The following is a 27,214-nucleotide window of genomic DNA, read 5'->3' as shown; positions in this document are numbered from 1 at the left end:
TATGTATACATGTGATTTAGGGTCCTGTTAGCTCACAGTCCCTACCAATGACAAATGAGGGTCGTGATGGAAAAATGACATTTACGACTTCTACAGGTCTCACAGAAACCATGGCAGACAGGTTAGCTAAAGATTTACTTGCCTGTGTTCTTTAAATACATTTTCTTCACTTACAAACCACAAGTTCTTATAGTACTGGAATCAAGCCTAGAAGGAGCTGGGGCGATGAAAAGAGACACTCTCAAATGACCCGTCACATATTTGGAGGGATGAGATTGAAAATGAGGGGCAAATGAAAGAGAAACACTTTCAGCCCCATCAGCAGGAATCTGTTGAAATTTGAGGGATGCTTGTATTCAACATGAAATCAAAATTAACGCATTCCTAGTCTTACTATGCACAATCCAATCCATCATGTTCTTCCAAAGAAAAAAAAAAGCATGTGTTTGTGTTTTTTTTTTTTGGTCCAACTATGGAAGTCAATGGGGTCCATCAACTGTTTAGTTACTGACAATCTTCAAAATATCTTCCTTTGTGTTCAGCAGAAGAAAGAAATTCATACAGGTCTGAAACAACTATTCCTTTAAATATTAAGAACAGTTTTCAAAGAATGTTTTTTTTTTCCACTGGTTTATGCTTAAAACTTACCAATGCCGTAAGATAAAATACTCTTGTATTAAAGATTCATTTCACAACATGTCTCTTACTAAATAACCCTCGGGTCGCTCTCAGTCATCTCCTGCTGTGTGATTATCGTTGGGATTTCCCCTTCATACATCCTGAATCACCCTCAGCACAAGAGTCCGCTCCTTTTTTTTACTTGCCCTTGATTTCTTCCTGCCACCACCATTTGTTCTCCATTTGCTGCCACAAATTCAAAAGAAGCCCTGAGTCACACGCCTCTTCCTCCCCTCGTTCTTCCTTTCTCTGCCTCTATATGTTTCTTTTAAATTAACTGTCAAATATCAAACTTCCCATAGGGAGGATTACAAGAAGGCCCAGGACATCCTGATTTGAAGATCTCATTAGATTAGGACAAACAAACAGTTCTCAGGGTTTCTTCTGCTTTTTCTTCTGTTCTCCATGAGTGTTTGCTAAAGTCCTCAGTCCTCTGCGGGACTCAGTTGCTTTTAAAGTGGTGCTTTCATAGGATCCCATTAGTAAAAGGTTTTCTGAGTCTGGTGTGGAAGATCTTGACTGGCTTGCATGAAGCATGGTCATGGTATGAGATAATGAGACACATCTATATATGCTATCCACACAGAGCCGGCCCGAGCCTTTTGGGGGCCCTAAGCAGAATTTGATTTGGGGGCCCCCTCCCACTACGTGAAGTCACCTGTGCTTGACAATTATTGACACAAATGTCACGCAATAATGATACATTATAAATGAATACAGTGAGGTTATGTATTAATAAAAAATACTAAATAAAAAATAGATTCCTACTTAAATAAAAAAGTTGAAACTTTTACTTTACTCTTTTTCTAACTCTTTGAAACTTCTTAAAACAAAATGTCTCAAAACGTATATAAAATAAAATATTTGCAAAAAATAATGACAAAACTGAGAAATCAGAAACATAATAAGAACAAAGGTTCAACAATGACAATTATTGTTGAAAACTGTAAAAAATATTATTATTATTTCTCTACTGTCTCAATACAGTGTAACTGTCCTAAAAATCTTTTTTATTATTATTATTGTAACAGACTTTGTTGGATTGTACATGAGAGAATCCAACAAAGTCTGTTACTATAATACCGGTAATGATGTACTGGCGCTCGTTGTATGTGTGTATGCAATCTATTTTTCCCCTCGGGGCTTGCCATAGATAGGAATGGGGGGTTGTGCGCACTTGGTACTGGAGTGTCGCGGGTTTTTGGAGTTAGTGATCTGATGTGTGGTATAATAAAGTGGAGAAGAGTTCAAACTGCTATGTTTATTATTTATTCAAACTGCTAACCTTACACCAAGAAGGTTAAGTTCCCCTGCGGCTATTTTCTCCAACTTAAACCGATACCGTGACTATGCGCAGTTGCGCACGAATTGTCTATGCACTCGCGAGGTGACTAGATTATGCGCATGACTTAAACGCTGGCAGACACAGCAGCAGTTGTTGGCAGGTATATTGATCATGAAATCAGAATTTTCTTGTCTTGAATTATTCATTCATATTCATTCATTCATTTATGTCACTTGTTTAAGTCATCTAAAAAAAAAAAAAAATTTAAACTCGATTCCAAGCAGCCGCTTAGTTCGCTTATGCCTCGGGCCGGCCCTGTATCCACATTGATTTCATATTGCAAAAAAAATCTTTAAAATAAGTGTATTTAATCTTATTGCTTTGGCAATTTCTTTAATTGTTTTTAACTTATTCATAAAACAAGTAACCAAATCTGCCAGTGCAGTAATTCACATTTTCTGACAGTTAAAAATGATCTTGTTTTAAGAATTTGTAGATATTTTAACTGGGAAAAGACTTTCTGTTTCGATATAATATATTTATAGTGCACTGAATGTTTAATTTGTGTCCATTTTTATTTCACCCAAGGAATTTTAAGAGAAATATATGAGACAAAGTTGATTCACATTTGAAAGTTAAATCAAAATGAAAAACTCCAGGAAGTCTCTTGAGCCACGAAAACGCAATACAATTTAACCTCTAGGCACAACTGCTCAACTTTAATGCTTGTTTTAAGCAATAAACAACAAAATCTAGTGATATTAATTATCCAATAAAATACATGATCAATAAGTTACGACAACATACGTTTTTAGTATAGGGCTGGTCCGAATACCATTTTTTGAGCTTCGAAGCTTCGGTATAATCAACACTTAATATTCGAAGCTTCGGAGGGAAATCAAAAAATCAAAAAATAAACGAGGCTCAAACATGTGGACATTTGTTTGCTCAAACATGCGGACATACGGTGTTTATTTGAGCACTTCTGTCAATGAAAAAAGTAAACACACTAAAGCCTGTAAAGCACTGCAATAAATATCACTAATGGTATTGGTAACTTAAATAATATAATAAAGTTAAATATTTAAAAAACATTTGTTTTATATTTCCACACAAAAAAACATGATAGTATAACGAGGTTAGGTTTCTTCAACTGTCCATCCTAAAAAAAACTTTAAAAAAAATGATAATTCTTGTAAAAAAGAGTATTGTATTTCGACAGCTTTTATAGTGTAAACAAGCGCGAACGAGAACCGTTTCGAGGGGCATGCCAGGTGGTTTTTTTTTTGGACAGGGGCCAAACCCCCAAATCCCGATTACTTACTTACAATTAAATACCAATTTAATTACTTAAAAAAAGAAAGGCAGCAACTTTTATTTTACAGTGACATAATTTTAATTATAAGTAAATTTATATTTTTTTGAGGAGGTTTCAATTATTATTATTTTTACTAGAAAACAAGACAAAAATACTGAATTTTGAAAGACCGCTGATCAAATTTTACCTAACCATATATCTTTGGCTTTATTAAGCTTTCTCACTTCTAAATGATCATCTCCAAGCTTAAAATAGAGAATTCCAATAGCTGTGGAGCCAGTGCTGGAGATTTCCTGCAGTGAAACTCTAAAAACTGAATTTTTTTAGCAGTTCTGACACATTGATTAAAGATAACAGGGAGACAGACCACAAAAATGAGCCTTAAACTAGTGTGGTCTGCTGAAATATGCAGCATTAATTCAAAAGGAGGCAACTGCAGCTCTTTCAGACCATATGTGTCTATGAGAAAGGGCTGCTCCATTTAGGCAATTGCTGACAAACACTGGTATCATTTGGACAGATTATCCTGCCATACAAGCATGCAGGACCCACAGAGACAGAGAGAGAGAGAGAGAGAGAGAGAGAGAGAGAGAGAGAGAGAGAGAGAGAGAGAGAGAGAGAGAGAGAGAGAGAGAGAGAGAGAGAGAGAGAGAGAGAGAGAGAGAGAGAGAGAGAGAGAGAGAGAGAGAGAGAGAGATTAATTGAAGAGCTCATTCACATAATCACATTGGTATGAATTAGCATAATCCCCAGCACTATTCCTTTAGCATGACCGGTAATTATTTTGGTGAGCGGATACTATGAAGGCATCAAAAACGGGGGCCATTATCATCGTAATAATGTCTGTAGACCAATGGTTGTCACACTAATCAGCGCTCATACACACACACACAAAAAAAAACTGACAATGAAAGACCCTTTTCCCTGGAGGGAATCCCCCCACTCACAAAACGTGCACATTCCTAGAAACCTCAAGACTGAAAAGTGGGACTGGGAACATACAACGTAATAATACAGCGATTTAAGAAAGCATTCCTTCAGTTCGTACCAAAACCAATGCACGACAGCATGCTTTCAGTCACATGGTTTTTCAGAGGGGTCTCTTATGCCAAAGCCTGATTCACAATGGAGTCCCAAGCTATTGTCCGGGACGGAGTGAAAGACATTTCCATATTGTCTTGGCCTGGCAAGCCACCAGCCGCTGTTTTCTTTGAATAGACTTAATGTATACTTGCTTTGTCGGAAAACAGCCCCAGAGATGGGCACAGTGGCAAAAAAAAAAATGGAATAACATGGGTAATGGCCCTAATCACATCATTTTACCAAGCTGTTGTGCTCCATTTACTGATTTGCTTTGACATACACTGCTGAAAGCAAAGAGATGAGGGAAATTCAATGATGTGGCCTATTCATATTACTGGAGCATTTGAGCAAATTACTTTATTGGGCTGTCCGGTTTCATCCTGGTAAGGATTCAGGCAACTCACAAGAACTCTTATTGCTTAACTTACAAGAAGTTTTAGGCATGATTGGCATGTTACCAATCAATAAGCAGCATAATTATGCCTCATTTGGTCTAAATTCTAAAGCAGCATTGCATGTATCCTTTGAGGAGAAGACAATCCCAGAATGCATTGCAATGGTGGCCTGATACAATGTAGAGATTTTTTATTCAATACTGGAAAAAATTGATAAAAAGCCTCATCTAATAAAAAAAATGGACCATGTCACCCAATACTTTTGTGTAAATATTTATTTGTGCTCACTGTTGTATTGTAAAAATCCTACTAAGGCAAGTCAGTTCACTCTGTGACCATCTTATCAGGCAGATATTTTCTATGTAGTTAAGGTATACATCTTTTCTACACTATACCGTTAAAAGTTTGGGTTCTCTTGTGCTCACAAAGACTACATTTATTTGATCAAAGATAAAGAAAAAAATTGTGCAGGAGTAATGTGAAATATTATTACAATTTTAAATCATTGTTTTCTATTTTTATATATTTTAAAACAGAATGTATTCCTGTGATGTCAAAGCTAAATTTTCAGCATCATTCCTCCAGTTTTCAGTGTCACATGATCCTTCAGAAATCATTCTAATATGCTGATTAATTTGCTGCTCAAGAGACATTTATTTTTGTTATGAATAGTGCTGAATAGAGTTGATTGACAGCTTTTAGATGCATTATTGGCATCGCCACTCTCTGGTTACGTGAACGTGTCACCGCATCAGAACCCGAAAACATGGGGATTTTTTATAGACAACAATCGCACAACGTATTCGATATTCTAAAATAAAATCAAGTAATGGAATATTCGAAAATTGTGACTCATCCCTAGTAACCGCTGAATATTCTGTTTGTAGACGAAAATGACGATTGTAGACGAAAATGAAGAGAGATTTTATCTTAGTTTTTATTTTATGCAAAACATTTTAGTCTCCTCTTTTTTCGTCAACAATAATGCATGTTAATTTAGTCTATTCAGCGTTCTTGGACATGGTGCATTCTCGTCATCGTCTCGTCTTAGTCATGGAAAAAAAGGTCGTTGACGTACATATTTAGTCTCGCCTCGTCGGACGAAATTAACACTAGAATAGAAGCAAACAAATTTGTCATGGTTAATTGCAGAAGATAGAGGTCATAAGTGTGGGGTCTATATCTATTTTTTTCTTGTACTCTTGTCATATAAACAGAGATAGCTCTGTTGTAAAAACCCTCTAAAAAAAATAGTGCTGTTTAATATTTTTGTGGAAATCGTGATGCATTTTTTCAGGATTCTTTTATGAATAGAAAATTAAATTTCAAACATAATAAATGTCTTTATTTGATCAATTTAATCCGTCCTTGTTGAATAAAAGTATGATTTTTTTTTATATGACTGACATCAAACTTTTGAACACTAGTTTGCTTGAATGAGGAAAGACCAAAGTCACCTGATCTGTTTGTCAATATAACATATTTCAAATTAGTATTTATTATTTTCCTACTTCCTCAAATTGTAGAAAATTATCCTAAAAGGCGGAACTTCCATTCAGACATCTAGAGTATTGTGCGTTTTTGTTCATACACCCTCAGGTACTTTTAGCTTAGCAACATGCTAAAACCAAATTCTAATGTAATGAACTGTGAGCACTATAGTTGAGGAGCAATGTTTGTGATTTCTGGTTCAGAAACTTCTGTCTGTGTAGAGCTTTCCAAATCAGTCCCATATGAGGTTGTATTTCAGTTATGAGGCTGTCTAGAGTATGCAGTGAGGCACTGGGTTTTTAGAACAGAGCTATCTCTGTTTATATGACAAGAGTACAAGAAAAAAATAGATATAGACCCCACACTTATGACCTCTATCTTCTGCAATTAACCATGACAAATTTGTTTGCTTCTATTCTATAGTTAATTTCGTCCGACGAGGCGAGACTAAATATGTACGTCAACAACCTTTTTATCCATGACTAAGACGAGACGATGACGAGAATGCACCATGTCCAAGAACGCTGACTAGACTAAATTAACATGCATTATTGTTGACGAAAAAAGAGGAGACTAAAATGTTTTGCATAAAATAAAAACTAAGATAAAATCTCTCTTCATTTTCATCTACAATCGTCATTTTCGTCTACAAACAGAATATTCAGCGGTTACTTGGGATGAGTCACAATTTTCGAATGTTCCATTAGTTGATTTTATTTTAGAATATCGAATACGTTGTGCGATTGTTGTCTATAAAAAATCCCCATGTTTTCGGGTTCTGATGCGGTGACACGTTCATGTAACCAGAGAGTGGCGATGCCAATAATGCATCTAAAGGCTGTCAATCAACTCTCAGAGAACAGAAGAAGACACACATTGTCTCTCACCAGAGCATGTGAGCGGAGTGGTAATATTTCCTCCAGAGCGAGAGCGCATTTCTGAACATTACGCGCCGCTCGCTCAGAACGCCCGCAGTGACGTGCTGGTTAGAAAATATATGAAATAAGTAGGGCTGCCCGTGCACGACTAAAGTTTTTTTTCTAGTCAACTAGTAGTAGTTCATTTAGCCATTAGTCTAATCACATACTTATATTGATTTAATTACTTAAATATGTATATATGGGAGATAATGCTACTCCATAATGAGCGTTTTCGTTATAAATTGTCAATGTTGCAGTGTCGGCTGCAAAGATAAAGTTGACGATGCTGACTCTCCTTCTTCGTTCGCAGTAGTGAACGCGCGAATAGAGAGAAATGCACACTTAATACGGTCACATTCACCGCCGCCTTTGTCTGTGTCTTCACTACACTTCCCAGAATCCTCTGTCATCTTCACCTGCACCTGCTCCTCATCACCCTCATCACCGTCACCTGTTGTCTTTGTCATTATCTGTGTATTTAAGTTCCCTTCTCACTCCTTTCATGGCTGGTTATTATTTTGAGCACACGCTCACTGTTTCGTGTCTTTAATAAACCTTTGCTGTTCAGTACCTTCGCCTGATCTTCGTCTTCATCCACCCGTTGACGTTACAGAATAATCAGCCAAAAATAATGGAGGACGACGCAATGGATGCTTTTCTGTTTGATCAGAATGGGAGTTATCTGGAGGAATTTGTTGAAGTTTACCTGCATCTGCATCAGGACGTTTACTGGGAGGAAGAGTTCTTAAAGTCTTCTGGAGAGGAGTGGATGATCCACTAGCCCAGATACTGCTGCTCGAAGATTTAAATCGACCTTTTGCTGAGTTTATGGACAGAGCTCTTTGGGTTTTTGGTTCTTCCCTCACAGTAACACCAGCCGACCCAGAAATTGCAGAGCCAGCCCCAGGGGTTCCTCGCTTCCCCGCTGTTCAGCCTGAGACTCCCGTGTTGCCCCGAGCCCGGAAGCTGGTTTCTGACAGTAGGGACCTGGGGCCAAAAATGGCGGATCCGGCGCTCAAATCCGTGCGATTAGCACTAAAATCAGCTTTCCTTCTCCGGTCCTCAGTCCCAGGTCTTACTGCCACCTTCAGCACAGAGCCTTCACCGCTGGCCCCGTCCAGCACAGAGCCTTCACCGCTGGTCCCGTCCAGCACAGAGCCTTCACCGCTGGTCCCGTCCAGCACAGAGCCTTCACCGCTGGTCCCGTCCAGCACAGAGCCTTCACCGCTGGTCCCGTCCAGCACAGAGCCTTCACCGCTGGTCCCGTCCAGCACAGAGCCCTCTTCGCCGCTGGTCCCGTCCAGCACAGAGCCCTCTTCGCCGCTGGTCCCGTCCAGCACAGAGCCCTCTTCGCCGCTGGTCCCATCTAGCACAGAGCCTTCACCGCTGGTCCCGTCCAGCACAGAGCCTTCACCGCTGGTCCCGTCCAGCACAGAGCCTTCACCGCTGGTCCCGTCCAGCACAGAGCCCTCTTCGCCGCTGGTTCCGTCCAGCTCAGAGCCCTCTTCGCCGCTGGTCCTGCCCAGCTCAAAGCCCTCTTCGCCGATGGCGCCGTCCAGCCCAGACACTTATTCACCACTGGCGCCGTCCAGCCCAGACTCTTCTTCATCGCTGGTTCCAGCCAGCCCAGAGACCCTTTCACCGCTGGTTCCGTCCAGCCCAGAGACCCATTCACCGCTGGTTCCGTCCAGCCCAGAACATTGTCTTAAGGCTCACTCACCCCAAGTATTTTTTTTTGGGGGGGGGGGGGGGGCAGTAGGCCCTCGCCGTGGTCACTCAAAAGGTCCTCACCGCCACGGCCACCCGAGGGGTCCTCACCGCCACGGCCACCCGAGGGGTCCTCATCGCCACGGCCACCCCTAGGGTCTTCACCGCCACGGCCGCCCGAAGGGTCTTCACCGCCACGGCCGCCCGAAGGGTCTTCACCGTCACGGCCGCCCGAAGGGTCTTCACCGGCACGGCCGCCTCCTCGTCCTGTAACGCCCTGGCCGCCTGCACGTCCTGCTCCGCCCTGGCCGCCTGGACCATCCTGGAGTCCGTTCAGCTACACCCTGTCTGCCTTTCCGTCACGGACTCCAGGATGCCCGCCCGCCCACCCCCCCCCCCCCCTCCAGTGTTCTGTCTTGTACGGCTCGGGTCGCGCGGGAGGGGGGAGTTATGTCACATTCACCGCCTTCTTCGTCTGTGTCTTCACTACACTTCCCAGAATCCTCTGTCATCATCACCTGCATCTGCTCCTCGTCACCATCATCACCGTCACCTGTTGTCTTAGTCATTATCTGTGTATTTAAGTTCCCCTCTCACTCCTTTCATGGCTGGTTATTGTTTTAAGCACACGCTCACTGTTTCGTGTCTTTAATAAACCTTTGCTGTTTAGTACCTTCATCCACCCGTTGACGTTATACATACGAATTAGCCTATAAGCAGAGAGAAGCACATTTTCTGTTCGTTTTGAATTGTTTTGTTTAAAAGTAGACATTTCAAGCTTTCTATATATACACTTTCTCAGGTCTATGAGGCAAGTATCTTATACGCTGAGTTTCAGTTCATTTATGAGACGCGCTCCAGTTCACGCGCCAGCGCCTTCGTGTCCTGGTTATATTGTGTTTGCTTATTTATTAATCCAGGCAATTTGTTGATGAAACGTTGATTAAAATGAAGGGCATCTGATGATCCTGCTCATCTCATGCGGTTCCTTTTCATATAATCAACAGATGAATTTTTTAAAAAAAACATTATATTATTAAACATAAATATGAAACGTATGTTTTAGTTTTTATTTAAGCGTCACACCGCTCCGTTTTGCTCATATGCTCTGGTGTGTAGCCTATACATGCATGTGTGCGTCTCTTAAATCAGAAAACCATGCAGACACGTTTAACAAAGTTGCATTCAACAAAAATCATTCAATAAGTGTATTTTGTCAGGTAATTATGACATTTAACCAATATTTGAGAAGTGTGAAACACTATTTGACTGAAATGGTTATCAGAAATAATCTCAGAAATAACTTATTTAAAGAAAGACTAAAATGTTTTGACTAAAACTTGACTAAGATATATTGAGTTTTGTTTTGACTAAAACTAGACTAAAATTACGAGACTTTTAGTCTACTAAAACTTGACTAACAAAAAAAGATATGTTAATGACTAAATATGACTAAAACTAACAAGGACATTTGGCACAAGACTAAGACTAAATTAAAAATAGGTGACAAAATTAACATTAATAAATTTTTTTCATTGTGTCCTGATCACACATGTACACAAACATCTCACAGCGTCACTAACCACAGGAGAATACTTTTAGTTTCACTTCTGCAAGTCATTTCAGAGATGCAAAACAACTACTGCAACGTTTACAGATCAATTCCAGCAAAAAGGTATTCACCCAGCAGACAGCACTACTGCCAAATTCTCATGCATTTCCTGTTCTCGAAGATACTGTTGATCCTATGTCCAAGCGAAGTGCCCAGTCACACACACACACACATGCACGCACACGCACACAGAGTTCTTTGAAGTTGTTTGGGCCCAGATGTGGCTAGGGCAGCTCTCTATTAGCTAGCCATTGTTTTTCGATGCCTATTATTAATACAGTATGCCCTATGTTGATAACAACACATTTCCGAAAGGAAGGGAATAGGGAGGGTTACTTAATAAGAAAAGTCTAGTCTGCATGTAGGTTTTTTCAATATAACATTTCAGATATGGTCTCCCCAGGAAGTTTACATCCACTGGGACAAAGAAATTAATTGAGCGGAAATCATGCAAATAGGTTAGCCAGCCGTCCACACAGAACTGTCCGTAGGAACACAATTGTGTGCCGTATAAAAATCATACATAACACAGTTTGTCCCTTAATTTGGCAACTTGTTCTCAAACATCTGAGGGAGCTTGACTATTGATCACATTTGAATTGGTTTTACATTCATCTAGTGATGTCACTATACTGGAATTTCTAACTTCAATCCAATGAAAAATGATCTATTTAATACCCTTTTCGATACCAATGAGAAAGAAATGCCACAACATTAAGATCATAAAAATTGAACCACAGTCAAAGTATTTTCTTATCAACTGAAACTTCCTGCTGTTTGAGATTCTTCAGGCCTGATAGCTCTGAGGGAGATTATATAATAATAATATTAATAATAATTATTCTAACAGAGCACAATATATTACTATTGTAATACAACTGCACTGTCAAAATAAAATAAAAAATTTCATAATTATATGAATTATTACTTATGTCAAAACTTATTACAATGCTTAATATTTTCTCTTGGAAGAGTTGAACCCTCAGAAATTTATTTTGGTGGAAAACTGCAGGAAGACCTTTTAAGTTTGTGACAACAGGTTTACAAACACATCTAGGGTTGGAATATTCCATTCACTTTCAAAATTGGAAACTTTCCATGGGAATGAATGGGAATTGATGGGAAGTTGAACAAAAATATTGCAGCATAATCTTGGTTAAAACAACCAGATTTAAAATAAATCAAATTAAAAAATATCATTTTTAAATATAATTAGTTTGCATGCATGTCTGCTAATTACAAAACAAAATGTTAATATATGTATATGATACAGTTTTTATCTATTACCCCAAATTTTCAATTAAGTAGTTCAAATAATACATTTCAAATAATAAAACTTGAATATTAAACTCCCCTGCTTAACTTCCCATGGAAAGTTTCTGGAAATTTACTGGAAATTTTCAGCCCTTTGCAACCCTAAACACATCTCATTACAAAATTATGAAATTATGTAATCATCTATCCACAGAAAAATTTGCAGCATTAACTGTGAGCCCCGCCTTAAAATGTTACTGAACAATTCCACCTCAGCATCTCTTCTGCAATGCAAGTCTATAAAGGATCTGAATGTTTTAAGTGCAATTTTACAGAGATTATCCAAAAAACATGATTGTTGTTGGGTCACAAAGCAACACCAAGTAACCTTTCCTCTGCGGTCGCCCTACAGGTTGGAAGCGGAATTGTCCATTACCGCTGTCGTAAATAATTTAGCCTACCGCAGCCTACTGTTCCACGCGCACATAGGGCTCCACAATCAATCGAATTTCTAATCGCGATTACGATTACGGATGCCACGATTACGTAATCGTTCAAAGCCGCGATTACAAAAGAAAGTCCACTCTGCGTGTGCATGTTTAGAGCATAATTATGTTATGAGAGTCGAATCACGACCAGCCTACTTCAGAAAACCCAGCACAATATGATATACCAGGCAGTGACGTAAGTGTACGCTGAAATAAAAAGTCTTTCACCTCAGAAAAACGGACTTTAATGTCCTGTCAGCCGTTATACTGTGCTCGTAGCGCGCACTCTTCAATTGCACACGCAAATGCGGCAGCGCGCGCTGTGTATCGCTTCACGGTATAAAGTGCAAAAGAAACTACGTGCATGCAACGTCGTTACAATGCAAATTATTAAGTCACGAAATATAAGTAAAATACCAATAAATCACGTGTTAGCTGAGAAGGATTTGCATGCAGGTATGATTTTCATTCTATTCACCAGGAGCTGTTTCATTAACAGTTCTTGTTAGTATTGTGTATTTACCATGGTAACTGTCCTTTCAAAAATGCCAATTTATTTTCACTTTGTGTTATTTTTTATATTATTAAATGACTGTGGTGGCTCATATCAACATTGTATTAACAAAAAATAGTTTGGGACTGCTATTTAATTGCTTTAGCATAGTCCTAATGTTTTTCTAGTCTTTACTATGAGTCATTCTTACAATATATGTGTATGTTAAGTAAAGGGGAACAGTACTTGTGTGTGTTAACAATTTTTGTGTAAACATGTATTATAATATGCCTATATATATTCAATGTAAATTGTGATCATCGTAATTAATAATCGCAATTACAATTTCAAGGGAATAATCGGCAATTATGATTTTTGTCATAATCGTGCAGCTCTACGCACGCACATGCTCTCTGTTTATCCAGCACCGGCTTTGGAATCAACAATGGCCACAGACAAGGTAGAGTATGATGCATGATTTTATGAAAGTATGATGTATTGCGACATCACAAACGAGCAATTGTAATGCTTGCCGTAAAGCAAGTCAAATTAGTAGTTTTTTTATGTCTCATACAACTACAGAAACGCGACCCAACCTGGCAATCTTACATAGCGTGGATATATCAGATAAAGGACCGCAAAGCTGAGGCATAAGTGCATTTCACCATGTCACGACTTGATGAACCACTGAAACGATTTTGGAAACATTATTTTAAGGTAAAAAATCGTACTTAGTGTTGCTTTAAAGGAGTGTTACTGAGTATGTGCGAGGCATTTTACTTAATTCTCAAATGGCATATATATGTTGTATAAAAAAAACTGAGAAAAATTAATTTTTCCTAAAGAGATTTTTCTCTGCTGATCCTGGTAACCCTAGTCACAAACCTTGCTCGGTAAATGAGCTTAAATCGCTTGTCATTGCAGTTTTCTTTAATTCCCATTCTTGCTATTTCAGCAGCATATCAGAAACCTGACTTCACACATTTCTGTTTAACAACACAAACATTGTCTGAATGCAGCCAGTGAGTAAATATGCCTCCCTTCATTTTCTTCTGAAGACGACTAAACAGAAGAGCATTTGTACGGCTCGGTCATGAGCCACATCCCGCAGGACAGACGCTGTAATCTTTGCATCACAGTGTCTACATGGTATGACATTTCACCTAAAATGAAAACATAAGCAGAAGAGGGAAAAAACATACACCATCATTTTTCATTTCTCATAAACAGATCAGCTTCACTCTAAAGTCTGTTCTCAAACAGGCAGCAGCAGCACTGGACGGCAGTGTTTGGCTCTCTGTGTGGCTGAATGGTTAGAAGCAGAGAGGCTGAAAACCCTCCGTGTGCCATCTAAACCCCCGGGCAGCATGCCAAACAAACCCCGGTCTACAGCTCTTCAGACATCCCCACAGACCCAACATTCAGTTGAAAACTCTCTCAATGAAATCAATCATAAACATGAAGGTAGACACACCGTTTAAAACCTTTCACAGCAGTTGTTGCAAGAACATAATTGAATGACAATCCATAAACACTAGTACTACATGAGCATCAGTGGTTAGGTCCTTCGCTACATGCAAATGTGTATCTTTAACTAAATGATGTCATATGAACAACTAGTCAATAATGACACGAATATAGATCTCACAAACCTCAAGTACACAAAACTTGCTTCATTTAAAGATACGGTAATAGTTTACAGCTCAGTGAGCAAGTCAAATATGGGATTTTTTTTGAGTAATTCAAACCAGAACCCAGAGCCTTTATGAGCCTTTTTGAATGATACAATAAAGGAACAAGAGTTTTGATTCAGACATTTGTTGCACTGTATGCTTTTTTGCAATTCTTTTTTAAGTACTGAAGTACTTTTTATGCACTTCAGACTGCATACTCACATTGACTACATCATTTATTTAGCTGTAAGAAGGAGCGGCACAGATTCACCAGTGCAGGAAACACTGGACTATGATTAATCTATTCATTTTTAGAATTCAACTGTTCAGTTTGTAGTCCTAAAACCCAAGACAATTAGCATTTCCTGTTTTGCTGTACAACAGAAATTACAGCCATACCTCAAAGTTAAATTTGATATCATTGTGTGCCCTAGACCATACATACGGTAAATGTTATTTTCTACATAAGGACTACAGCTACTATAAGAATGTGAAATCCTATACTTGATAAATCAGAAAACCATTGAAATTCTACTTAGAACTGTCAGCAACTTGGTTTTAAAACCATCTTCGAGGTATGACTGTGTGTAATTTATAAAGCAAGAACAAAGTCTCCTCCAGTAACAATAACCACAGATCTTATTTCACTCATAAATCCGAAACCACCATCCTAAAAATCCATTATAAATTCCCCAAGGGAACTATGTCCAAATAAATGACCAGGTTGGCTTACAAATTGATGCCATTATGATGCCTTTATTATTTCTAAAATAAAATTATACCTCTTGCATGGCTCCTGTTTGTTTATACTGTCTCTGTGAAATGTTAAGCATAACAAAATAATATAATCCATGATTGTCTGTGGCTTTGTAGTAGCTCACTGAAGTCATGATAGGATGTCACATTACTCTAATAGTCCAGTTATCTGCAGCATGACCACCCATAGAGGACAGAAGCAAATGACACACAGGGTGAGCTTGATGTGGCACATTATGTACGCTCTCAAGAAGCCTTTGATTTCCCAGCACCACTCTGATAATTTGGTTTAATTAAATTTGCTCTGTTTTTACGTGAAGGAGTCACACACTTCCTCAGCAGGAAACAATTTCTATATGAACCGCGTGGAGCGAGTGACTGCAGTCAACAAAACAACAATCAAACATACCTCCCTGTTATCCAGAGAAAATTGCAACTGGCCCCTCGTTCGATAACTGAGTGCGACAAGATTAGCCAAGCCCTATTGTGTCTGAGACCGGCCAAACATGTCGGATGACAGTTTTACGTAAAGAAAAACAGATCAAAGTGGAGATTCGACATTCCAGCGTTACATTTTGTCGACACAACATGCAAGAGAAATTGCCAACATTCATTTTGTGATTCAGGAGTGAAACAACTGACTGCAGCAGCTTCCCATCATTTAACATTTTATGTGTCATTAATGAGTTTTATGCTCGTGTGTCATGCAGATATTGTAGTTCTTCTCATGTCAAATCATACAAAGTCACTATATATTACACATAAAAGAATCGCAATGGCCTTACATTTAAATAATAAATCACTTTTGCTACTGTCTTGAACACAGCATGACCAACAAATGAGTATTACATCTAGACAGCATCATAATGACAATTAGAGGACTTTATCAAAAAGTAACTCAATAACTTATCTCACATGTGTCTTGGGTCAATTATTAATGCCTTCATTTCACAACATGTTCAATACATTTTTTAGTTTGCTGTGCAGTTTTCTGCAGTTGGGTGATTTTTGTGATTTTTCAAGTTTTGACTTCAAATTAAAAAAATAATTAACTCCGTAAAACTAAGTAAAACTACTTTAGACAAATTGAGATTTTTACCGTGTCTACGCGGTGCATGACCTGTGCCAGGGCTAGCATCGCTAATCATAGCTTACATTAACTTTTACTAGCAGTGATTTTAAATGGATTTCTCCAAATAGCATGACAAACTTTACCTGTCTAGTAGAATCTTCGCGACTGCGGCATCAGTGGGAAGCCCAACCTGTGCTTTTAGCGCACGCCAGCGTGTGAAATATTCACCCAAAATCACTCTGGTCTTGTTTCTATATTCTGCGGCCTTTCTCTTCTTATCATACACTTCGTATAAATTTTTTCTCTTTCGACCCTTAGCCATTTTCCCAGGAATGGCTGAAACCGTAACTCATCACACATAATACACCTGAAAGTTTGCATGCGCAGAAAGCCACTTCATAGGGACGAGCATGTAAGACGGCCTTACGTAAACATATCACCAGAATGATTGACACTTAGGTGGACCATTAGTATAGGCTACCCACCCGGAAAAAGAAAATCCTCCGCTATACCTTTAACCGAACCTCTTGCGAAAAAACCTCTTGCGGAAGCTCAAACGTGCTGTGTAACACGAGAATGAACCTCATTGGTTCTTGCAAGTCAAGCGAACATGCTTGAGCATTTACAACTGATGTGTGAGTTGATGAATGTTTATATCTGAATAAAAGCCTAAATTCAATCTGTTCATCATATAAAGCGATCTTGTCTCTTCAGAAAAGTTTGACTAAACCACTCAATTCATAGGGATTAGTTTTACGATCTCTATATTAACTTTTTGAAGCGTTAATGTGGTAGTTGCATAGCAGTCTATGGAGGGACAGAAATCTGTCAGATTTCATTAAAAGCGTAATATGTGTTCAGAAGATAAACAAAAGTGGGTTTGGAACGACATGACGTAACGAGTAAATGATGACAAAATTTTCATTTTTGGGTGAACCCTTTAAAGTGCACTTTTTCTTTTTGGGATTTTCGTACTCTTTATTTTACAAAACAGCAAAGAAGTGTGCAAGTCCGTGAATTGGGACGTACATAATGAATGTACTACTCTTTATTTAGAGTTTGAACACTCGTCCTTCGCGTTACCCCATTACTGTGGGGTAATCGAGAATGCAAAACTGTTTCATCAAACCATTTCATCAAGGACATCTTGAAACTCGAGGAATAAATTCATCTCTTGTTAATTGCAAGGACCAACATTTGGAAAGATGAATGGAACCAGCTAAACCTTCGAGCCCTGGACTGGATGGAGAGAGGAATCACCCCGACTGAATGTCTCGCCAGCGGGCACGACCTCCCATGGCTAACCTGGAAGACCCTCAACAGATTACGAGTGGAACAGGGGAGGAGCAATGCACTTATGAAAACATGGAACCACCAGACAGACGACACCTGTAGCTGCGGTGCAGTACAGACAATGCCCCATCTACTGGAGTTTAAAAACGCCCCTCAGTGCAGCGCCCAGGACCTGGCTGAACCGACCACATCAGCTGTGATCTGCGCCAGATATTGGCAGAACGACATTTGAGATTGCAACGGACTCGAAGAAGAAGATCTCTTGTTAATATTCTGTTCTCAGAAACATTATCATCATCAGGAAGCTGTCTCAACTAATGGTGGTTTCCATCATTGGCCTTTATCATTTGCTTAGACGTGTGTACACTGTACAGTTTAGTCAAAGTAACATTAGTATTACGAAACATTTGCAATGATTATTGACAGATTTTCTGTCTAAAATATTTGAAAATATTAAACACTCCAAGGTCTAACTTCAGACACATTAAACAAACTGTCCTCAAGTTCAACCAACAGTGTTAAGAGGAATAAATCAACAAAAGATCAGTCATTTTGAGAGAAATTCAACAAATGTTTTCTTGAGTCTTTCATGTGTGAAAAGCTGAATTCTAGTGCTTCCTGTTATCTTGACTACAGATATACCTGGGTCACTGACCCACTGTACCTGCAAGCTTCTCTACACCTACTGAATCAAAACAGCTCAGATTTTTGCATCCTGGTTGTTTGTTCTTTAATGATCATTAGCAGAACATCTGGTTTTATTCAGTTTACTCACATTGAACATCACATTTCATCTGCTGCTGTGTATCTTAGCAACAAGCGCTGAACAACAACACAATTAAGTTCAATGATAATGTAGAGAATATCCATTTATGCATTGAGGATTATATACCAGATTACGGTATCCCCATTATGTCCCACAGCACACCCCCTATAGAACAGATTCCAGAAATATCCATGCATCCAATCAGACGTTTCTCGAAAGCAAAAACAGCTTCAGACTTCACAGTTCAAACTAGTTCTGTTCCATTTAAGATTCAAACCCTTTGAAGGAAACTTCACTTTCTTTCACTCCAACCCTTTCTTTTGACATTTATGAGTAAAACTCCATGAAAGAACCAGAGCTGTGCTAACCGACATATACTGAATTCAAAAGCCTTCTTCCACTGGTGCTCATTTGCATCAGTTTTGAGAAACAGCTCCAAGGCCAGAACAGAGTCCGAAGTTCCAACAATAAAAATCATTTCTGACAATGCTTTGTTGTACCAAAGCATGAAATCTGGAATCTGCTATACTAGAATCAGTCAGGGGAAACTCAAGTGTAAAGGACAGGTGCAGACACAGAGTAAAACCTGCACTGCTGCAGAGTCGAGAGTGCCAGCAGTGGAATGGAGCCTGAATCTCTGCTCTGCCAACCAGAAAAACCCTATCTGCCTAATAAACATGTGAGGCAGGGCTTCTGTCCCGAGTGTTTGACCTCAATCCAACTGTTTTGATGCTTCTTAGATGTGGGAAAACCAATGGATTTAAGACAATAGCCTATATCGTGATCCCACTTTAAAACCTGCTATGTTGTCTGGTTTTATGTCGCAATAGGCTTTATTTTGTGCTGAGAGGGTACATTTACAGTGAACAGATATTTACACACTTTGCTGACTTGCAGATAACCATCCGGCAGATCTATGTAATGATGAGTTGTGGGTGATATGCATTTAGCCTTTATCATGCAACTTGTGCACTAACCAATGGCATTACCCTTAGCCCTATTCTGACCAGGAAATGTTAAGGTTTAAGATCGGCTCCATAAAATGAGCATGCGGAAAAAAGTTCTGTCTATTTGTTTAAGATAAAGCTGTAGGAGTTGTAGAATGTTCAATAGTGTTTCAAAAGCATTATGTGTATGACGTTTTATTTTTACTTTATTTTTCATCTTATCTTCATTTGCCTTTTGATCAAATCATAAAACCATAAATGTGACGTGATGCTTATTTGTTTTGCCCGGATCTAAAATTACGTCAATACTTCTGATGAAAAATTAACGTGTTCGATTATTATTTTTTTTGCATATTGTGGGGCTTAAAGTAAAACATAATGTACCTGTCCAGAGATTGTAAAACGAACACTCATTAAAAAGCTAAAATATTTGAAAAAAGAAATGTTGATATTTAGCAGTTTGGTTTAATCGTGTATTATTACTGCTTTAGTCGGTGTCAAGATAAAAAAAATTTATTACATATTTTGGTCTTTTGTGAAATTGCTCATTTTGATTGCATCAAATGGAGCAACGAAGATTACAAAAATTGTTTAATTTCCTTAAAAAAATATATATATATATATATTTATTTATTTATATTTTTATTTTTTATGCTCATTTGTTGAAAGTGTATTAAGTATTTAGTAGGCTACTTTTTACTGGATAATTACACCACTGGTAAATTTTTAGACCCAATCCTAATTGTGGAAAGTCTGCTCATATCCAATAAATGTGTAGAACTCACTGTCTTGAGATGATTGTTTTCACGTTGGAATACTTATTGTTTAAGGCAAATCACATGTAGGCTAAGTGTATTTAAACATCCCATTTCTCTCATAGCCTAGAGGAGCAGAACTAAGAAATCAACAGATGACTCCCGTCGATAGGTTATGCGTAGAATCTTTGACACCTAATCATCCAGATTTACTCATTCCACTTTTCCCTCAATCGGTATGCAGGGAATTCTGTCGTATAAATAAAGAGCACTGGGATACAGTATCCGTCTGTCCTCTCTCACGCACGCCATGCAAAATATACGACAGAAGTTCAGTGTGTAGGCTAGTCACAGTCTTAACGGGCTCATTCTCATTACAGGTATTTCTCCCTCCGTGCAACTTTTCCAGTCATGTAGTGTTCGGGTGGGCTGATATTAAAGGACCACTTACCCCAGACGACCATCCGTGGATCAGCTGTTTCTCCGTTCTCGAGTTTATATGATCAACGCAGGTTCCGCGAGCTCAGGACAGCACTCAAACAACATGCTGTATTTACAGATGATAACAGAGGAAAGTGCCAGTGAGGCTGGAGAGCTGCAGTGCGCACTGAGGTGTGTGCCACCGACACACACAAACACCATTACCGGTCCGGTGCTGCTGTGACTGTGCCTGCGATCCTCCGCTATACTTCACAGATGCAGAGGGGTGGAGTGACAGATCCCTGCCGCGCAATGTGTCATGGGAGGTGTAGTTCTGACTCATGTGGCCACTGCAACAAAGCGGGTGTGTTCAGGTGGCTGCTTTCAGCTGGTGGTGTGGATGATGTGAAAATGAAAAATAAAGAAGTAACGACAGTTTATGTTTAGTAACGACAGTTTACTCATGAGGAAAAGTAATTGAGTGCTGCATTTTAAGCGAGGCCTTTAATAATGTGTGTAGTTCCATATGAAAGTATTTTCATTTTATTATGACGTTTTGGAAAGCCATATCAATTTAAGTCAATTCAAATATTTTTTATTGATATACAAATTATTCCAAGCTTATACATTTCATCTTAACTTCACATATGTCAGTGCAGGTGGGACAATGAAACATTTAGCTGAACTTAATATTGTATTATTTTTAAAATATGTTTTATTGTGTGTGTATGTGTGTGTGTGTGTATATATATATATATATATATATATATATATATATATATATATATATATATGCTACTTGTACACTTATTTTTCTCTGTTCTGTCTCTGCTGTTGCAAACCGTCATTTTCCCACTGTGGGACAAATAAAGGTTTTCTTATCTTATCTTTTATATACACTCACCTAAAGGATTATTAGGAACACCATACTAATACTGTGTTTGACCCCCTTTCGCTTTCAGAACTGCCTTAATTCTACGTGGCATTGATTCAACAAGGTGCTGAAAGCATTCTTTAGAAATGTTGGCCCATATTGATAGGATAGCATCTTGCAGTTGATGGAGATTTGTGGGATGCACATCCAGGACACGAAGCTCCCGTTCCACCACATCCCAACGATGCTCTATTGGGTTGAGATCTGGTGACTGTGGGGGCCATTTTAGTACAGTGAACTCATTGTCAAGAAACCAATTTGAAATGATTCGAGCTTTGTGACATGGTGCATTATCCTCCTGGAAGTAGCCATCAGAGGATGGGAACATGGTGGCCATAAAGGGATGGACATGGTCAGAAACAATGCTCAGGTAGGCCGTGACATTTAAACGATGCCCAATTGGCACTAAGGGGCCTAAAGTATGCCAAGAAAACATCCCCCACACCATTACCTACACAAGCCTGCACAGTGGTAACAAGGCATGATGGATCCATGTTCACATTATGTTTACGCCAAATTCTGACTCTATGAATGTCTCAACAGAAATCAAGACTCATCAGGACCAGGCAACATTTTTCCAGTCTTCAACTGTCCAATTTTGGTGAGCTCTTGCAAATTGTAGCCTCTTTTTCCTATTTGTAGTGGAGATGAGTGGTACCCGGTGGGGTCTTCTGCTGTTGTAGCCCATTCCCCCTCAAGGTTGTGCGTGTTGTGGCTTCACAAATGCTTTGCTGCATACCTCGGTTGTAACGAGTGGTTATTTCAGTCAAAGTTGCTCTTCTATCAGCTTGAATCAGTCGGCCCATTCTCCTCTGACCTCTAGCATCAACAAGGCATTTTCGCCCACAGGACTGCCGCATACTGGATGTTTTTCCTTTTTCACACTATTCTTTGTAAACCCTAGAAATGGTTGTGCGTGAAAATCCCAATAGCTGAGCAGATTGTGAAATACTCAGACCAGCCCGTCTGGCACCAACAACCATGCCACGCTCAAAATTGCTCAAATCACCTTTCTTTCCCATTCTGACATTCAGTTTGGAGTTCAGGAGATTGTCTCGACCAGGACCACACCCCTAAATGCATTGAAGCAACTGCCATGTGATTGGTTGATGAGATAATTGCATTAATGAGAAATTGAACAGGTGTTCCTAATAATCCTTGAGGTGAGTGTATATATATATATATATATATATATTGCTGTAAGTTAGTTTAGTCATATTGGAACAATTCAATACGAATATGAAGCTACATGATTGCTAAGGGGAATTTTATCATAAAAATATTAATAATAGTAGAAAATGTATCTTCAGTTTATCCAGTGATGTGTGTGTGTGTGTGTGTGTGTGTGTGTGTGTGTGTGTGTGTGTGTGTGTGTGTGTGTGTGTGTGTGTGTGTGTGTGTGTGTGTGTGTTTGTGCGTGCGTGTGTGTGTGTGTGTGCGTGCGTGCGTGCGTGTGTGTGTGTGTGTGTGTGTGTGCGTGCGTGCAAGTATGTATGCAACTCGGATATTTAAGTCATTTCAACTTAATTCACATTCAACTGAGTTAAAAAAAATTTGCATTTTGTACAACTTATTAAAAAAGTTGAAAAATTGCTTATTTTAATGAGTTAAAGCAATGTAAAGACATATGTTGTCATAACATTTTTACGTGTGTGTGCGCGCACAAATATTTAATTATACAATACACAATATAATATACAATGACAATATCCTACAGTGATTTACTTCATAACAATACCATCAGCATGGAAGAACCTTGAATGTCACTAATGGAAAGACATCAAATTCAGTATCAGGTCCCACCCTACAGTGCTTCTTTTACAGTACCCAGTGCTTGCTATCTGACTTCCTGGGGAGCATCCAAAATTATAATTAGAACAAAAGGCAATGACAGCAATTACTAAAATAACTTTTAACATGCATTATAAAAGGTTAACCCCTCCCGGGGGTTCAGCCTTTGGTGCTTATAGCTTTCTTTATTTTGGATGTAATGGTGGCCGGAGCACTCATTGTCATTGTTTTAGTAAGGCAAAGAGAAACTTGTTTTTAGAAAGGGCTTGATAGGAAGTTCAGCCTTCAAGCTTGTGTCTAAGTATAGTTCTAATGTGTAACCAAACTTTGCACTTAGTTGCAGGAAAGTAACCCTCTGGTCACCAGAAACATGAGAGCGGGCCTTAGGAGAACACTTATGTGCTGTATATGTAAGGGGAAACGTTTTTGGCGTCATGAGAAATAGTCAACCTGTTAGTTCCACAAAACAACATTTATTTGTTATGTGAAAAACTGAACTTTAACTTTATATAGCACATTTCTGACTAGCACATTTATTTAGCAGCAGAAGTGTCACAATAAGGCAGAGGCACAAATATTGATATTGTTCATGAAACTGCTCAATCTATACATTTTATATTGGCCTAATACTGAGTTATGCCTGTGCAAGAGTTTGATTAATATATGTATCAAAATGATCTCTGTTTAAAGAGTTTTATAAATATATCTGCATTTGTTACAATATTGCTACTGTTAAAATTGAATGCATATATGAGCATATTAATATGTCTTGAGGGCTTATATGTCTGTCTATACTTCTGAAATATGTTCAAATGTTCTTCAGCATGATATAACTCATTCACTTCTTAATTAAAGTATAAGACTAAGACTGACTTGTGACCAAACCCGCCACACTGTCATCTGACCCCTCATCTGCTAGAAATAACTTCACGAATTTTGATGTGCTTGGTTGTTTAAGTATTCAAACTGCCTATAAATCATTTCAAAAGGACAGGGCATATTCTCCATTTCAACTCTTGCATAATTCTGTTATAACATCTCAAATTTAGGAACTCTATAAAATGTCACAATGGGAGTATGGTCTGTAAAAAGCAGTTATTGGTGACACATCATTGCAAACGGATGGAGAAAGTTATGAAAGTCATCTTGATACTATTAGAAGGAAAGTGTTTTGGCTGGTTATTTGGTACAATATGACATGATCAACATGATTTCTTGTTGAAAGTGCATTTTAAACTAAATAAATACGAGGGCTATCCAACAGATTATGGACGGGTGTGTAAGGAAGATACTGCAAAATTAAACTATTAAAAAATGAACTCAATAAACAACATAAAATTAGGCTCTGTAAGGTAAACCGTGGGGTAGTTAAGAATAATACACTATCCACTTGCGCCATCTACTGGATGTGCTTCCTGTTTTGTCAATAACATGCTTTGCACTGAAAAAAAAAACTCATCATAACGTTAATATTTTTGTAAACATTTGATATTTTTTACTAATACAAACGAGGTAGCAGGCGGTATTTATTTGCAACTGTTTTATTTCAGTACACAGTATAGACTCTCAATGAATCCCAGAATTTTAGATAAATTATTTAAATCAATTTAATGTATTTGACGGAAAGGACACCGCTGCTTAGAAGAAAAGTACCGATCATATAAGCTGTTATATTGACGGCAAAATTATATTTTATCAATAAAATGTTTTTTATAAACAATATTCTAATATAAGAATTTAATTAAATTAAATAATAAATGAAGGACACATTTTATTTGTATATTTTTAATATATAATCGAATGCATTTTTAATTGAACTTTACAAATAAAAAAATGTATATTCTCGAGACATTTCACAATTTTTACATTTTGCAAGTAGCCTACAATTTGAAACAGAGGTCAAATAAAAACAGCTGAGTAAAATAAAATAAAATAGAAATGAAAATATATTAAATTAATTCAACAGAGACACAGTTCTTTGGGCTTTTTGAATTTTTAAAAGCTTTATATATTCTAAATAAACATTTAAAGGCTGTTTGAAAATGAGCAAAATTGAGTTTCGAGTTACTCCTTTTAGTCTGATGAATAAAAAAGTTCCTAATAACAAAAACACATCAATAACCTAATTTATATTTTTATATTTTTTATGAAGTAAAACAGATGACATTTTTAAGTCTAGGTTGCATTTCACTTAGAATATGTGATGCTTTCATTTTTTATGTTGGCGAGCCCGGGTACTTACGTCATCATCAGCAGGTGAAAGGTCATGTAAAGAAAGATGGCGGCGTCCAGGGGAGCTGTAGTGTTAAAGGCGGTTAAGAAAGTTATTGTACAGTTTTGCCCCTTTGAAACTAATGTTCGCTCCACAAGGTACGTATACTGTACGTGCCTCGATTTTCCTTAAATCAGCTTGGCCAAAGTTAAAGAGGTTAAAGAACAGGTCTGTCTATTACAGTACAATCTTGTGTATGAGAATGACATCTCGAGCTCTGCTGTTTTTTGTCATCCCGGTCAAAGGGACGGAACATATGATACCAATTATATTTAAATTATATTTATTTAGATGTCACCGTATGTTTCTCAGTTTATATACAGTTGATTTCAGCGTTCTTAAGACGCCACTTTTGTACAGCTCTTTACCCGACATTTCACTTTAGAGGACCAAAGTGGACTAGTATATGCCGATTATCTGCGATAATACGCGAATTTATTATTAAACGTCGTTACATGAACATGCTTATGATACCGAATTTAGAATAGATCATGAACTTGAGTTGTGTTATATTATGTTAAATTTCAAATCTCTCAGTGAAATCTCTGGCGCCCCTCTCAGCCTAAACGCAGTAATTACAGCAGGCTGTCAAACTGTTTTGAGCTTGAACTATTAGAACTACTGCTATGTTCGAACGAACTAGTATTTTCCTACTATTTCCCCTACAATGGATACTGGCACGGAACGTAACATTTCCGTATGCTTTGTACATTACTTTCCAGCCTCATACCAAATTTCTGTTTCTTTTTTTCATGGCAGTTGATTCTACAGACAAATGTCCTTATGTTAATAGAATCAGCTGCTATGAAATTATTCTCAAAATCTGGGAAAAGCTTTGCAAAACGAACTACCCTAAATGAATCTGTTCTTGATGACAAAATGCCCACTCTGTATAGATGACATATTTAGTGTGAGCTGTTTACTTCAAGAGCCACTTTAGGTATATCCCACAGTCCTCAAGTGTTTGTTACAGAAATTAAATATGTTTTTAATTATACCCTCATAAATTCACAAGTCAGTCACACTGCATAACTGTCAAGTCCCAAAAACCACTTCATTCCATAACATCTCATGCATATCTTATGTCCCTTTCCTTCCCGCAGAGAGTTTCTCATGATGGTCGGGTCCGAAAAAGTCAGAGCCACAAATATGAACTGTGAAGTTATCACAGAAGTAAAGCATGACCGATCAGAGCCTACGATTGACATCACATTCTGTGAGTGACCTCAGTGTGCATCTGAGTTACTCCAATATTGTAAATATGCATTCAGTTAACATAGTTGTGGTCTTTTGCAGTGGATGGAGAGAGGCTGGTGATGAAGGGATCCAAACTTACCACTGAAGAAATGCTCTCAGCCTTACAGACACGCTGCAGTGCTAAAGATCCTCAGGCTAAAGCAGGAGACAAGAAGTAGTGTATTCTAGGTTATGTATTTATATGTGCGTAGATGTGTAATAAAATTGGTATCTGTCATGTCTTTGTGAGTTGAAGTCACTTTATCCTGTACAGTTTTGTATATCAACAGGACTCTATTATCTAGCACACAACTGTCTCTACTCATCTAATGTTCCACTCTGAAAAAACATTTTGTGGAAATTTTAATCTGATTTGACCAAACAAATGTGTGTGTTATTTTTTACATCACATCCAGGTAAATAATGCACAACATTTAGTGTTGAAGAATTTCTGGTGTGGTATAATTTACTAAAACCTTTAAAATCATGAAAGGAGATTTACAGGTTTGTTATTACATACCATTCCTATTAGAGAAAGGTATGCAGTATAAAGTGTATTCTGCACAGTAAATAGT

At 38.2% G+C, this 27,214-nt stretch overlaps 2 protein-coding genes across 2 annotated transcripts in view; one reads left to right on the top strand and one right to left on the bottom strand.

The window, feature by feature from the left end:
* Positions 1–20,694, bottom strand: part of pag1 (phosphoprotein membrane anchor with glycosphingolipid microdomains 1) — a 57,538-nt gene extending 36,844 nt beyond the window's left edge. Inside the window, exon 1 of the mRNA XM_077196282.1 lies at positions 20,438–20,694. The gene's annotated coding sequence lies outside the window, so the exon portion shown is untranslated. The remainder of the gene's footprint in view (positions 1–20,437) is intronic.
* Positions 20,695–25,391: 4,697 nt separating this feature from the next.
* On the top strand, positions 25,392–26,881 carry mrpl53 (mitochondrial ribosomal protein L53). Its single transcript, XM_077196685.1, has 3 exons — positions 25,392–25,501; positions 26,507–26,619; positions 26,700–26,881. The coding sequence occupies exons 1-3, from the start codon at positions 25,410–25,412 to the stop codon at positions 26,816–26,818; spliced, it is 324 nt and encodes a 107-aa protein (XP_077052800.1). The 5' UTR covers positions 25,392–25,409; the 3' UTR covers positions 26,819–26,881.
* The last annotated feature ends 333 nt before the right edge of the window (positions 26,882–27,214 follow it).

Source organism: Siphateles boraxobius, unplaced genomic scaffold (assembly GCF_051911475.1).
Source record: "Siphateles boraxobius isolate OS27281-9 unplaced genomic scaffold, OSU_SipBor_1 35, whole genome shotgun sequence".
Taxonomy (NCBI): Eukaryota; Metazoa; Chordata; class Actinopteri; order Cypriniformes; family Leuciscidae; genus Siphateles; species Siphateles boraxobius.
Note: the sequence above shows the minus strand (reverse complement) of the source record. Positions and strands in the feature narration are given on the sequence as shown.